Source organism: Rhagoletis zephyria, unplaced genomic scaffold (genome assembly GCF_001687245.7).
Source record: "Rhagoletis zephyria isolate East Lansing unplaced genomic scaffold, Rhagoletis_zephyria_1.1 Rzeph_scaffold_00856, whole genome shotgun sequence".
Classification (NCBI taxonomy): Eukaryota; Metazoa; Arthropoda; class Insecta; order Diptera; family Tephritidae; genus Rhagoletis; species Rhagoletis zephyria.
The window spans coordinates 16,567-29,260 of NW_016157940.1; the positions used below are offsets into that span (position 1 = coordinate 16,567).

The window sequence follows — 12,694 nt, forward strand, 5'->3', positions numbered from 1 at the left end:
TGAAATTCGTATTATGAGTTATGCAACCGTGTCGAAATTTTCGTTGAGTATCGAATTTTCTGTCGAACGGAATTTTGCTTTCGATGGGGTCGCTACCCCAGTGTTAGAAAATTGTGAAAAATTCATGATTTTGCATTTGTTTTCTTACTTTTTGCGGGTAGACACTAATTTCAAACAATTTTTTATCAATTTCATGCAGTTTTAACGTCGTGAATACAAAACACAAGCTCGAAAGGCTGCTTTACTTGTGAAGAAAAATCCCAGTACTCAGTTGGGACGATCTCTGAGAACAAATCATAGAGCTGTGGATAGTTTTAAAATATTTTAAATAGATTTGGCTCACAAACGCCTCTTTAGACAGTCGGGAAGTTTTTAGTAAATCTGTAGACAAATTTCTTAAATATATTTCATGTCAAAATATATTGTAAAGACTACACTTAAACTCTCTTAAACATTTACTACTCCTGGCCAGTTCACTAAACTCTCACCCTCTGACGAATCGTTGAACCCCAGAACTTCGTTGTACTAATTTTTACCACCTTTTTATAAACTTGCTTTCTTTTTTATTTCATTTTAATTTGCACAAATTTACATAAATATGTATAAGCCCTCTATTTAGTTTGCTCGATTTGTAAACAAAGCTTCTCAGCGGTGAAAAATATGGTATTGTGAACAACATAAACGAGCGAAGTTCACAATAGCGCTATTCTTCATCGAATGGGCGCCATAATACCAAATCAAAATGCGTTCGATCAGCACTTTCGACCACAGTCGAAGATCGAATGTAATTCATCATAGGGGCCTAAGTCGAAACTACTTAGTAGAAGTCTGAAATGCGACTATGAATAAAGGTAAATTTTAAGTTGGTACTTAAATTTAAATTGCGACTTTGTTAGTTTTGACTTAGTTGCTGGACTATGAATACGCGCCAAAGATACTTTACCCGCAATATCGATATTTAAGTGGAAATTTATTTTTCATCTACAAAGAAGTGTTTGAAAAAATACTAAAGTAGGTTTAATCAACAGCTTGTGTGATTTATTTAGCTCTTAAGTTTGACAAACCGCTTGAGTCGACCGGCATGCCGTTTTAATCCTCAGTAAATATACAAGATGGAAATAACACAATTAGTTGAGTTGATAAGCAGGTCTAATATTCCATCCAATTGGGAGTAGGATTTTCAACATCGATTTTTCCGATATCCATATTGTTCAGCCCGATATATCGCCGTATCGATTTTACATGCAATGAATTAAATCGATTCATGATATCGATACTTTCTTAAATATCGAGCATTCCTAGTTCCAAGTAGGTATCGAAAAAAAATACTTCCCAGTACTAAAACTATGTTCACATATCAATATTATCCCAATCAAACCTCGTTTTTTAATCACCCCGTTTACACAGGCAAATCTCAGATTATTAGCCGTCAAATTTGTTGTGCTTGTTATTCTCACATCTCAAGGAAGAGTTATGTTTCTTCTCTGTGCTACCGTGATCACGTTTTTATGCTATAATAAACAATATAAATATATTTTAACTTAACATTTTATTAAAAATACCTTTACAAACCTCTTTTCCTTCCTAGCGTACATTTTTGTTTACTTTTACATTTGGCATTTCTCCTCTTTTTTGCAAAAACAATCAATATAAGTAGATTATCCTCATTTTCGAGCTTAACACCCTAATCTGTAATTATAACAAGAGATTAGCCATATAAAATTCGTCCCTTGTTAATCTGTAATTATAAAATAATCTCAGATTAAACCGATAACTTTTCGGTGTCCATCCTAGTTTTATTGATTGTTTTTGCAAAAAAGAGGAGAAATGCCAAATGTAAAAGTAAACAAAAATGTACGCTAGGAAGGAAAAGAGGTTTGTAAAGGTATTTTTAATAAAATGTTAAGTTAAAATATATTTATATTGTTTATTATAGCATAAAAACGTGATCACGGTAGCACAGAGAAGAAACATAACTCTTCCTTGAGATGTGAGAATAACAAGCACAACAAATTTGACGGCTAATAATCTGAGATTTGCCTGTGTAAACGGGGTGATTAAAAAACGAGGTTTGATTGGGATAATATTGATATGTGAACATAGTTTTAGTACTGGGAAGTATTTTTTTTCGATACCTACTTGGAACTAGGAATGCTCGATATTTAAGAAAGTATCGATATCATGAATCGATTTAATTCATTGCATGTAAAATCGATACGGCGATATATCGGGCTGAACAATATCGATATCGGAAAAATCGATGTTGAAAATCCTACTCCCAATTGGATGGAATATTAGACCTGCTTATCAACTCAACTAATTGTGTTATTTCCATCTTGTATATTTACTGAGGATTAAAACGGCATGCCGGTCGACTCAAGCGGTTTGTCAAACTTAAGAGCTAAATAAATCACACAAGCTGTTGATTAAACCTACTTTAGTATTTTTTCAAACACTTCTTTGTAGATGAAAAATAAATTTCCACTTAAATATCGATATTGCGGGTAAAGTATCTTTGGCGCGTATTCATAGTCCAGCAACTAAGTCAAAACTAACAAAGTCGCAATTTAAATTTAAGTACCAACTTAAAATTTACCTTTATTCATAGTCGCATTTCAGACTTCTACTAAGTAGTTTCGACTTAGGCCCCTATGATGAATTACATTCGATCTTCGACTGTGGTCGAAAGTGCTGATCGAACGCATTTTGATTTGGTATTATGGCGCCCATTCGATGAAGAATAGCGCTATTGTGAACTTCGCTCGTTTATGTTGTTCACAATACCATATTTTTCACCGCTGAGAAGCTTTGTTTACAAATCGAGCAAACTAAATAGAGGGCTTATACATATTTATGTAAATTTGTGCAAATTAAAATGAAATAAAAAAGAAAGCAAGTTTATAAAAAGGTGGTAAAAATTAGTACAACGAAGTTCTGGGGTTCAACGATTCGTCAGAGGGTGAGAGTTTAGTGAACTGGCCAGGAGTAGTAAATGTTTAAGAGAGTTTAAGTGTAGTCTTTACAATATATTTTGACATGAAATATATTTAAGAAATTTGTCTACAGATTTACTAAAATCTTCCCGACTGTCTAAAGAGGCGTTTGTGAGCCAAATCTATTTAAAATATTTTAAAACTATCCACAGCTCTATGATTTGTTCTCAGAGATCGTCCCAACTGAGTACTGGGATTTTTCTTCACAAGTAAAGCAGCCTTTCGAGCTTGTGTTTTGTATTCACGACGTTAAAACTGCATGAAATTGATAAAAAATTGTTTGAAATTAGTGTCTACCCGCAAAAAGTAAGAAAACAAATGCAAAATCATGAATTTTTCACAATTTTCTAACACTGGGGTAGCGACCCCATCGAAAGCAAAATTCCGTTCGACAGAAAATTCGATACTCAACGAAAATTTCGACACGGTTGCATAACTCATAATACGAATTTCACTTTCGATCTTCGATAACCAGCGAAGATCGAAAATCGAATGAAACTCATAATAAGGGCATTAGTTTACGATATAGCAAAACGAGTGTGAAAATGTATCGATTTTTCTTTACGATATTTTGGAAAAATTACATTTTTATTAAATAATGTCAAGTTTGATCATCCGTTTATGTAATTTTTNGCCCCTATGATGAATTACATTCGATCTTCGACTGTGGTCGAAAGTGCTGATCGAACGCATTTTGATTTGGTATTATGGCGCCCATTCGATGAAGAATAGCGCTATTGTGAACTTCGCTCGTTTATGTTGTTCACAATACCATANATGAATATGCGCCTTTGTCTTCGATATATCGACCTTGTAATATCGATTCAAAAAATCGATTATCGTGCGGTGAAATATCGATATTCAGAAAAATCGATACGATATCGAGCATTCCTACTTGGAACGCAGTAAAAAGTATCGAGTACAAAAAAAATTGCTATATTGAGAGAAGTATCGAGTATGTACTTGGATTTACTTGTATCGATTAAAAAGTTCGAAGAATGTAAAAAAATAATGTTTTGTTAAAGATTACCGAAATGGGAGCTGTTGTCGAAACGTCAAGACTAATTAAATTAAAAAAAAAAGACTAATAAAATATTCTTTCGGGCAGTGAAAGACACCGCTTTTGAAATACTCCTTGCAGCTTATGAAATAGTAAATTAAGAAAAAAATTGAAATGTTACCAGAGTCGGCTACATTTGCTTTGACTTTGCTTACTTATGGCGCAATACTTCTACTGCTAATCTACTACGTATGCTTTAAACGGCAATGTGGATGGGTGAATTTAAGCTTTAAAATTACAGGTCCTGACACTTGCTGATCTGGAGAGTGACTACCTTAATGCCCAGGAGTGCTGTGCTCGGTTGAATTTCTGGGTTATTCCTAAATTCGGGTCGCACGCAATACTCTGTATGCTCCTCTTACTGGGCGGCCATTGGATAATGTTTTTACTAAACATTCCAGTGGTGGTTTGGTTAGGTTATGAAATACACAAACAACCAAGGGATAGCCTAGGCGTTTACGATCCTGTAGACATACATAGCCGTGGATTGTTGAAAGTGCATTTGAGGAACTGTATGATTTGTTTGGGATTTTATTTTATTATGTTCTTCATAGCTTTGTATTGGTATGTTACACAAAATTCCTATAAGTATAATAATTATTATATTTGCTAAATCTCTTACTTTTCAGCTTAATAACGGCATTACTTAAAGGAGATCCGATCAAACGACATGAGGAAGGTCTAATTGTAACTGATTTCTAAGTTTCGGTGCCCCAAAAAGTGGCATTATTAGTTGCGGTATAGTACAGGATTTAATTTTCAACTAGCCAGAAATTTATATATATTAGTTACATTCCAGCAGCAGTACGAATAGCAGGTTTTGCAGGATTTTACAGGATTTACAGCTGTTTTCGCCATTAATAAATCTTATGTAAGGAGTCGTGCGGGAACAGCTTCCTGGAAAATCCTGTAAATTCCTGCTATTCGTACTGCTGCTGGAACGCAACTATTATGAATATACCTTTGTATGTATGTATATACATAGTGCCGGTGATACTGGTAAACGTTGTATGACACCTCTGGTGCTTAAATGACCTGTCACCTGTATCTGATTGCCTCAGTTAGTCGCTCATATTCATCAACAAAGTAGAAAGTTTTGGCATTAATGTATGATTTCCAGGTGCATTTCAGTGCAGATATAATCGAAGTGCTAAGGGTAATATTTGCCATAGAACTTTTTGCAATCACCGACGATATGTAATGGCAGAATCGCAATGGGGGGTTCTGTTGGTCGCGCGTTTGACATGAGTAGAACTGCATGTCGCAATGAAACCTCAAGGGTTTGACCCTAAATTTTTTGCCAATATCGTATGCAGTGCACGAATTTACCACTTCATTGGGCGATCTACCCACTTTTTAGTATATTATATTTTCTACCATTTTAACCAACAAAGACTAAAAATCTACCAATATTTTGCGGTAAGAAAGCAAACATTTAAATGAACATACAAACTTTGTCATCGAACACACCTTAAATAAAAATGAAAAGTTAACTTTGACGGAGAATAATTGTTCGAGTCTCCCTCCTTTAAATTAATACAGGGCCCGAATCATGATTTAATAACAGAGGTGCTAAAGAATGCAGCCTTCGTGACTTTAAATCGTTGCAGTCACATTCACTGACTAACACTTTAACTGTAGCCAATCAATCACATGTTTGACTATAGACTGCAAAGTTGAAGTCATTAGTCTTTTCTGTTATTCATAACCAACTAGTCATTATTGCAGTCTGGGGTGAATAATGAAAGTCTAAAGCAATATTTGCGTTCACTTTTTCATAGAATTACAATACTAATTTGTTTAGGAAATAAATGAGTACAAAAAAGCTTAATAAAACTCCAGTAGTATATAAAATATTTACAAAATTAATTCCAGTAACTTCCAATGAAATAAATTTGTATTTATTATATGTACATAATCTGTACATATTATGTAAATGAAAAAACAATAAAGTGCATGAGAACACGTTTCCAAAAATATTAACAATGATCCTTGAAAATTAATAATACGTCTCCGTTAACTTTCAGACACAGCAATTTTTCGAAATTGTCGGAAAGCGTTCCAAATGTAATTTGGACATTCTGAACACTTACGGCACGAATTTTTCTTGCACAGAAAGTGAAAAATTGTTCCAGAAACGATCTTGAAGTTGAAATGATCTAGACTTTTTCTGGCTAAGAATTAAAAGACAGGGTTTTCACTAAAACGATTTCTCATCTCAACACGCGGACGTCCCTCTCATTAACATTAAGTTTAATTTTCATTTTTTCATTTATTAACAAAATCATTAGCACAATAAGATCAAAAGAAAGATCTTTTATAGCGCAACAACAAATTCAGAACAGTAGCTCGTTTTTGTAACTCTTCTCTGCCGATTATTTCTCTACTGGTAGAGAATATACGTCATTCTCTACTACTCATTAGCAGTAGAGAACAGGGCGGCGAATTCATATCCCAATTCGCCTTGGTAGAGAATTGTTACAGAAACGAGCTACAGTACATACATATAACTAAAACAGCAAAAATTACTTAGGACTAAATAAAAGTAGGATAATATAATTAACAGAGTAGTATTTTTAAGTGAGTTCTACAATTCCAGGACATATACTTAAAGTAAGACTTAATTAAGTTCTCAAAACTTTTGTTCTCGTTTTGTTCTCTAGCAGAACGTTTCCCAGACTTTGGTTCTTATTTGATCCTCCTTGAAAATGTTCTCGGTACTTTCGTCCTCATTCTTTTCTTCTTGAGAACGTTCCCTAGAGTTTTGTTCGCATTCTTTGATATTACCTTTTGTTTTCATGCAGAAATAAACCAAAACCGGATCGCGTTCTCGGTCCCTGAAAAAAATTCAAAATACTGCAAAAGATTGCATTCCAATGGCTGAAATCAAATGACTAACAAAAAGTTACTAAAAGAATGCAATTCAACGGCTGAAATCAAGTGTCTAACAAGAAATAAATAAAAAAGTGATTTATGAAACATAAATCAAAAAATAGAAGGCACATTTTTTTTTAGTTTTAGTCAGGACTAACAAAAAATGATTGCAATCACTCGGGACTTCAATCAAATTAATAATTTAGTAAAAATGATTGCATTCTTTTGAATCAATAACCATTTTCTCGAATCAATAATAAATTTTATAAAAAATATTTTTTGAGCACTCGGTAGTGAAAAAGGTGTATTCAATCTTCGTCTCACGGCTTCATATGTCAAATGGCTGCTGTTGATTGGTTGGAGCAGTTGATTGTTTTCTGTTCTCTTTCACATCCTTCGTATGAAATTTATGACAATCCTCACCGCAAAAGCATAAACAAAATACATGTACATTTTGTTATTGTCGTACCGATACCACCTTATTGAATACGCCTTTGTAGTGAATAAGCTTTTTCAATTAAAACTGAATTGCGAAAAAAGCTGTTGTTGTTGTAGCGGCTATAACAACCCCGCCCTGATCGGTTAATATCTCAGTCGTTGTCGTCAAGTTCCACTAACGGCAGCCCTAAGAAGCGTGCAGCCTCAATAGGGTCGGCCCACAGGGACAAAGCCGTTAGGGTTGTCGGCTTTTCCGGGCATACGAAGAGATGTTTCGAGTCATGGGGTGTCTTCGCATGCCGGACACTCATTTGTTACATCTGCGTTTAGTCTGCTCAGGTATGAGTTTAACCTGCTGCAGTAGCCAGAGCGAAGTTGGGCTATTGTGGTTCTAGTCTCCCGAGACAGATGAAGCTCCGTCTCGTCAATGTCCGGTGGTTGTGCGCCTAGAACGGCATTCACAGGTCTGGAGTCTACATAAATCGAGACTGACTCCCTGTGAATGCCATTCAGGGCCTGTCGATAAGCTGACGGATCCAGGGGTTGTTTAACCTCTGGACTTCGTCCGTCAGTTCGTAGGGATGCCTCCTGACGTGCCTGGGCGAGCGCTCTTCAGCAAGCAGTTGCCTATTTGGGTGATCGAGTCTATGGCTCCCAACAAGAAACTGCTTGCAGAGCATTGTGTTGTGCTCCTTAATCGGGAGCAATTTCGCATCGTCGTGCAGGTGGTGTTCTGACGACATCAGAAGGCATCCAGTCGCTGTCCCTAGTGCGGTGTTTTTTTGTCGTCTGCAGCTTCATCCACTGCATCCTACTAGTCCCCGCCGACCACACTGGTGCTGCGTAATTTAAAACCGGGCGGCCTATTGTTTGTATGTTGCCAGCAACGTTTCTTTGTCTTTGTTGACAATAGCGGTTGTGTACGCAGAGAAGGAGAGCAGACTGACGAATTTTACTCCGAGTGTTTTGGGGTTATTCAACGTCGGAATTGGTGTATCATTGACGTGAATTCCCAGCGGTAGCCTGACCTCCTTCGCCCAGGTGGTGATCAAGATCGCAGAGGATTATGTAGGGGAGATTGTTAGGCTCCTTGCAGTGAAGAAGCGAGAAAGCTAGGAGAGATACCCGTTTATTTTCGAACGCAAGTCATCAATTCCATTCCCAGTCGCCATGATCGAGCAATCGTCGGCGTAAGAGACAATGCCCGGCACGATTGCAAAATCAACTTTCAAAAACACGCACGAGCCCGCACGTTAAGAATTTCAGTGGGGTCCGGCCCGGCCCGGCCCGGCACGCTCGGTTTGGACGCCGGGGACTAGTTGGACGCAGTGGACGAAGCTACAGACTTGTCAGAACGCCGCACTCCGGACAGCGACTGGGTGCCTTCTGATGACGCCTGAGCACCACCTGCACAGCGAGGCTCCCCGTAAGGGAACTCAACAAAATGCTCTGTAAGCAATTTCTGGTGGGGTGTCACAGAAGTGAACACCCTAACAGACCGTTGCTTCAGGAGGAGCCTCCGCCCAGGCACGTCAGGGGGCACCTATTCGTGTACAAGGACGCAGTCCAACAGTACGTAGACCAACCATTGGACCCGACGACATACAGACGAGCCATCAACGACATTCATAGAGAGTCAGTCACTATCTACCTCGACTCTCGACCTATGAATGCCGTAATACGAGCCCAATCACCACCTGTAGAAGAGACGGAGCTTCAACTGCCACGAGAGACCCGCGTTACCCTGGCTCAATTACGGTCTGGATACTGTAGCCGCCTCAGCTCGTTTCCTGGGCCTCCCGTTAGTTGAGCTTGACGAAAATGATTGAACGTATGTAGACCCGCAAAAGGCGGGGCTTAGTAGTGCCGCTACAACAACAACAACAACCCGGCACGACGGGACACGCCCCAGCCCGGAAATAAAGAGCCAACTTTTATTGCATGTATACATATGTACATATTTTTAATTTTGTGTTAATGTATCAATTATGTATTATGTATCAATTTTACATCAAAGAATTTTATAATATATTTTCTGGGAAGTAGAAAAAGTGGAAGGTATTTTATGTACCGATATGAAAACGAAACTACTAAGTATCTTATTTTTTCTATCGGTTTCCAAATATTTCTTTTTTTGCTTTTCTTTTATCAATAGAGTTTTAAATATATATGTACTATTTTTTTTTGTATAAAAACAAAAGCTCATTTAAATTTGTAGTATTAGCAACGGGATTTTTCGTGCTTATTCGTGCTTTTATGAAATTTTACTGAACGCCCATGCACGCACGAGTTCGTACTGACAGCAAACATTCCGGCCCGTGCCCATCTCTAATCGAGNCCCCGTAAGGGAACTCAACAAAATGCTCTGTAAGCAATTTCTGGTGGGGTGTCACAGAAGTGAACACCCTAACAGACCGTTGCTTCAGGAGGAGCCTCCGCCCAGGCACGTCAGGGGGCACCTATTCGTGTACAAGGACGCAGTCCAACAGTACGTAGACCAACCATTGGACCCGACGACATACAGACGAGCCATCAACGACATTCATAGAGAGTCAGTCACTATCTACCTCGACTCTCGACCTATGAATGCCGTAATACGAGCCCAATCACCACCTGTAGAAGAGACGGAGCTTCAACTGCCACGAGAGACCCGCGTTACCCTGGCTCAATTACGGTCTGGTTACTGTAGCCGCCTCAGCTCGTTTCCTGGGCCTCCCGTTAGTTGAGCTTGACGAAAATGATTGAACGTATGTAGACCCGCAAAAGGCGGGGCTTAGTAGTGCCGCTACAACAACAACAACAACCCGGCACGACGGGACACGCCCCAGCCCGGAAATAAAGAGCCAACTTTTATTGCATGTATACATATGTACATATTTTTAATTTTGTGTTAATGTATCAATTATGTATTATGTATCAATTTTACATCAAAGAATTTTATAATATATTTTCTGGGAAGTAGAAAAAGTGGAAGGTATTTTATGTACCGATATGAAAACGAAACTACTAAGTATCTTATTTTTTCTATCGGTTTCCAAATATTTCTTTTTTTGCTTTTCTTTTATCAATAGAGTTTTAAATATATATGTACTATTTTTTTTTGTATAAAAACAAAAGCTCATTTAAATTTGTAGTATTAGCAACGGGATTTTTCGTGCTTATTCGTGCTTTTATGAAATTTTACTGAACGCCCATGCACGCACGAGTTCGTACTGACAGCAAACATTCCGGCCCGTGCCCATCTCTAATCGAGACTCCCTCTGGTGGTTGAGGAAGCTTGGAAATATAAAAGCTAAACAGTAGTGGAGAAAGGACACCACCCTGTGGAACCCCCTGTTTTATTTTTCTCAGTTTGCTCGATTTGTCTCTAAACATTACCGACGAGTGTCGAGCACTCAGATAATTCGCCGACCACCGTTTGAGCCTCTGTGGGAGATAGGAAGCCTCTATCCCCCTTATTCTAGAACCCGAATTTTTGTAATTCGTAATTCGTAGCTATGCTACGAAAAACGAAAAATCCACATGCTGCAACCCTTGCGAAAACATGTGCAGCATTGCCAGCTATCAGTTGTTTTTCGAATATAGGTGAATGAAGGAAAACGAAGTGGAAAGGAATTAAAAAAACACTCATCAAGTGTTTATTTATAGTAAAATTTTTTGATTTTACATATTTTCAATAAAACGATGGATTCTATTGCATTTGCAATTATAGCAGCGGAGTAAGAGCGCGCTATGGGAATGATGTCACAAAGTTATGCGGAGCTGTTGGGCATAGGAACCATGGGCGCATCTATGTCAGCTTCTGGTTGAATTGTTGAACCACAAGCCAGAACTCCTCCTATGTCTGAAGAACTGGTTCTCAATCCAGTTAATGCCAGCTTCTTCCAAGCCATTGAAAACATGCATTTTGTTATGTCCACCACCTGTTGCACTTGCTTCTGCCTTCGGCCGCGCTTAGGGATTATAACCCTTATGGTGCATTTACATGGTATGGAGCCATATGAACTGTTGATACGCTAAAATAGAGGGACTACATGTTCCAATGAGGAATTCAATGATATCGAGTGGGATGCATATAATAAATTTTTTCATAAGAAAAGTTATGGGGAGATACTGTAAACATACTGTTGTGATACTGTTAAGCATATGAAATTATAGCAAGTTGGATTTTCATACATCTTCCCATAAAAAGTTTAACAGATGCAGAGATACCAAGGAGGGTTTTTTCACATTTTGATGCCTTTTTGATATAAAAACCCACCGAAAAGGAGGAAAGCGGCAACTCCGCCATTCACATACATGTCAAAAGTATGAATTTTAAAATTAAAAACCACGTATACTGTGTTAAAAACAATAAACAAACAAATTCAAAACAAAGAAATTCTTTCTACTAGAACTTTTTAAATAGAAGCAACTCACGTATAGTGGACAATAAAAATACATAGCACTATGATAACAAACTTAAAAACAAGACATTACAGAACATTTTAATGAGCTTTATATCACATTTAAGTAAAAATAAGCCTTTATTTTCCAAGCTGGCAAAGAAATGAAAATGTGTATTTTTTGTTTTTTACACAAAGACTTGCCAAATATACATATAAGTCAAAATTATAGAAAGCATATATACTTCTCCCTTTCATGTTTTCTTACAGTTTATGCTTCTTTATGGCTTTTACAAAATGCAGGGATACCGCACTTATTTTGGTACAATATGATCGTAATGTATTTTCAATTCGAAATCAACGAAAAACATCCCACGAAAATTTTTGCGATTTTAGAACAATTAGTGTATATTTGCAAACTACTGCAAAGAATGGAGTGTCATATCTTAAAAGGTTCAGAGAAATAACGAAACAAAAACATTTTATGGTCTTATATTTCTTTCACACCGCATTGCTATGTTTTCTAACTTTTCATTTTGTTTAGCGCTGTAACCGATTAAGTTATATCTTTTAATTTATACATGTGAATTATTTTCAATGAGCATTTTTTCATTCGCTCCTGAATTTTGGGTACATTTTCTTATAGTACCTCATTCTTTTTTAAATTACATATATGTAGGATGGCCCTTCAATAAATACACGCACACGAGTTTAGTTTTACAAATAACACATATGGGGTGTTCACAGTTCGTTCCAAATAGTGTCTCAAAATGTAGACGTCTACATTTTAAGACGTTTTCTAACCATAAAATCTGTGGTGTTGTTGTTTCCCATACAAAATTGGAAAACGACGCCGTCTACATTTTGTCACACTCAAAGGTATGTTTTTTACGCGTCTACATTTTGCAACCTCGCAGCAGGGTTGCATTATGGCAATACTAATC

The 12,694-nt window shown here is 37.2% G+C and overlaps 2 protein-coding genes across 2 annotated transcripts in view; one reads left to right on the top strand and one right to left on the bottom strand.

The window, feature by feature from the left end:
• Positions 1–3,944: 3,944 nt before the first annotated feature.
• cnir (cornichon-like protein) lies at positions 3,945–5,807 on the top strand. The gene is made up of 3 exons (XM_017614584.1): positions 3,945–4,242; positions 4,295–4,617; positions 4,683–5,807. The coding sequence occupies exons 1-3, from the start codon at positions 4,168–4,170 to the stop codon at positions 4,753–4,755; spliced, it is 471 nt and encodes a 156-aa protein (XP_017470073.1). The 5' UTR covers positions 3,945–4,167; the 3' UTR covers positions 4,756–5,807.
• Positions 5,808–12,169: 6,362 nt separating this feature from the next.
• LOC108361817 (uncharacterized) overlaps positions 12,170–12,694 on the bottom strand; it is a 5,880-nt gene continuing 5,355 nt past the window's right edge. The window contains exon 3 of the mRNA XM_017614585.1: positions 12,170–12,195. Coding sequence (XP_017470074.1) covers positions 12,170–12,195 — 26 coding nt within the window. The remainder of the gene's footprint in view (positions 12,196–12,694) is intronic.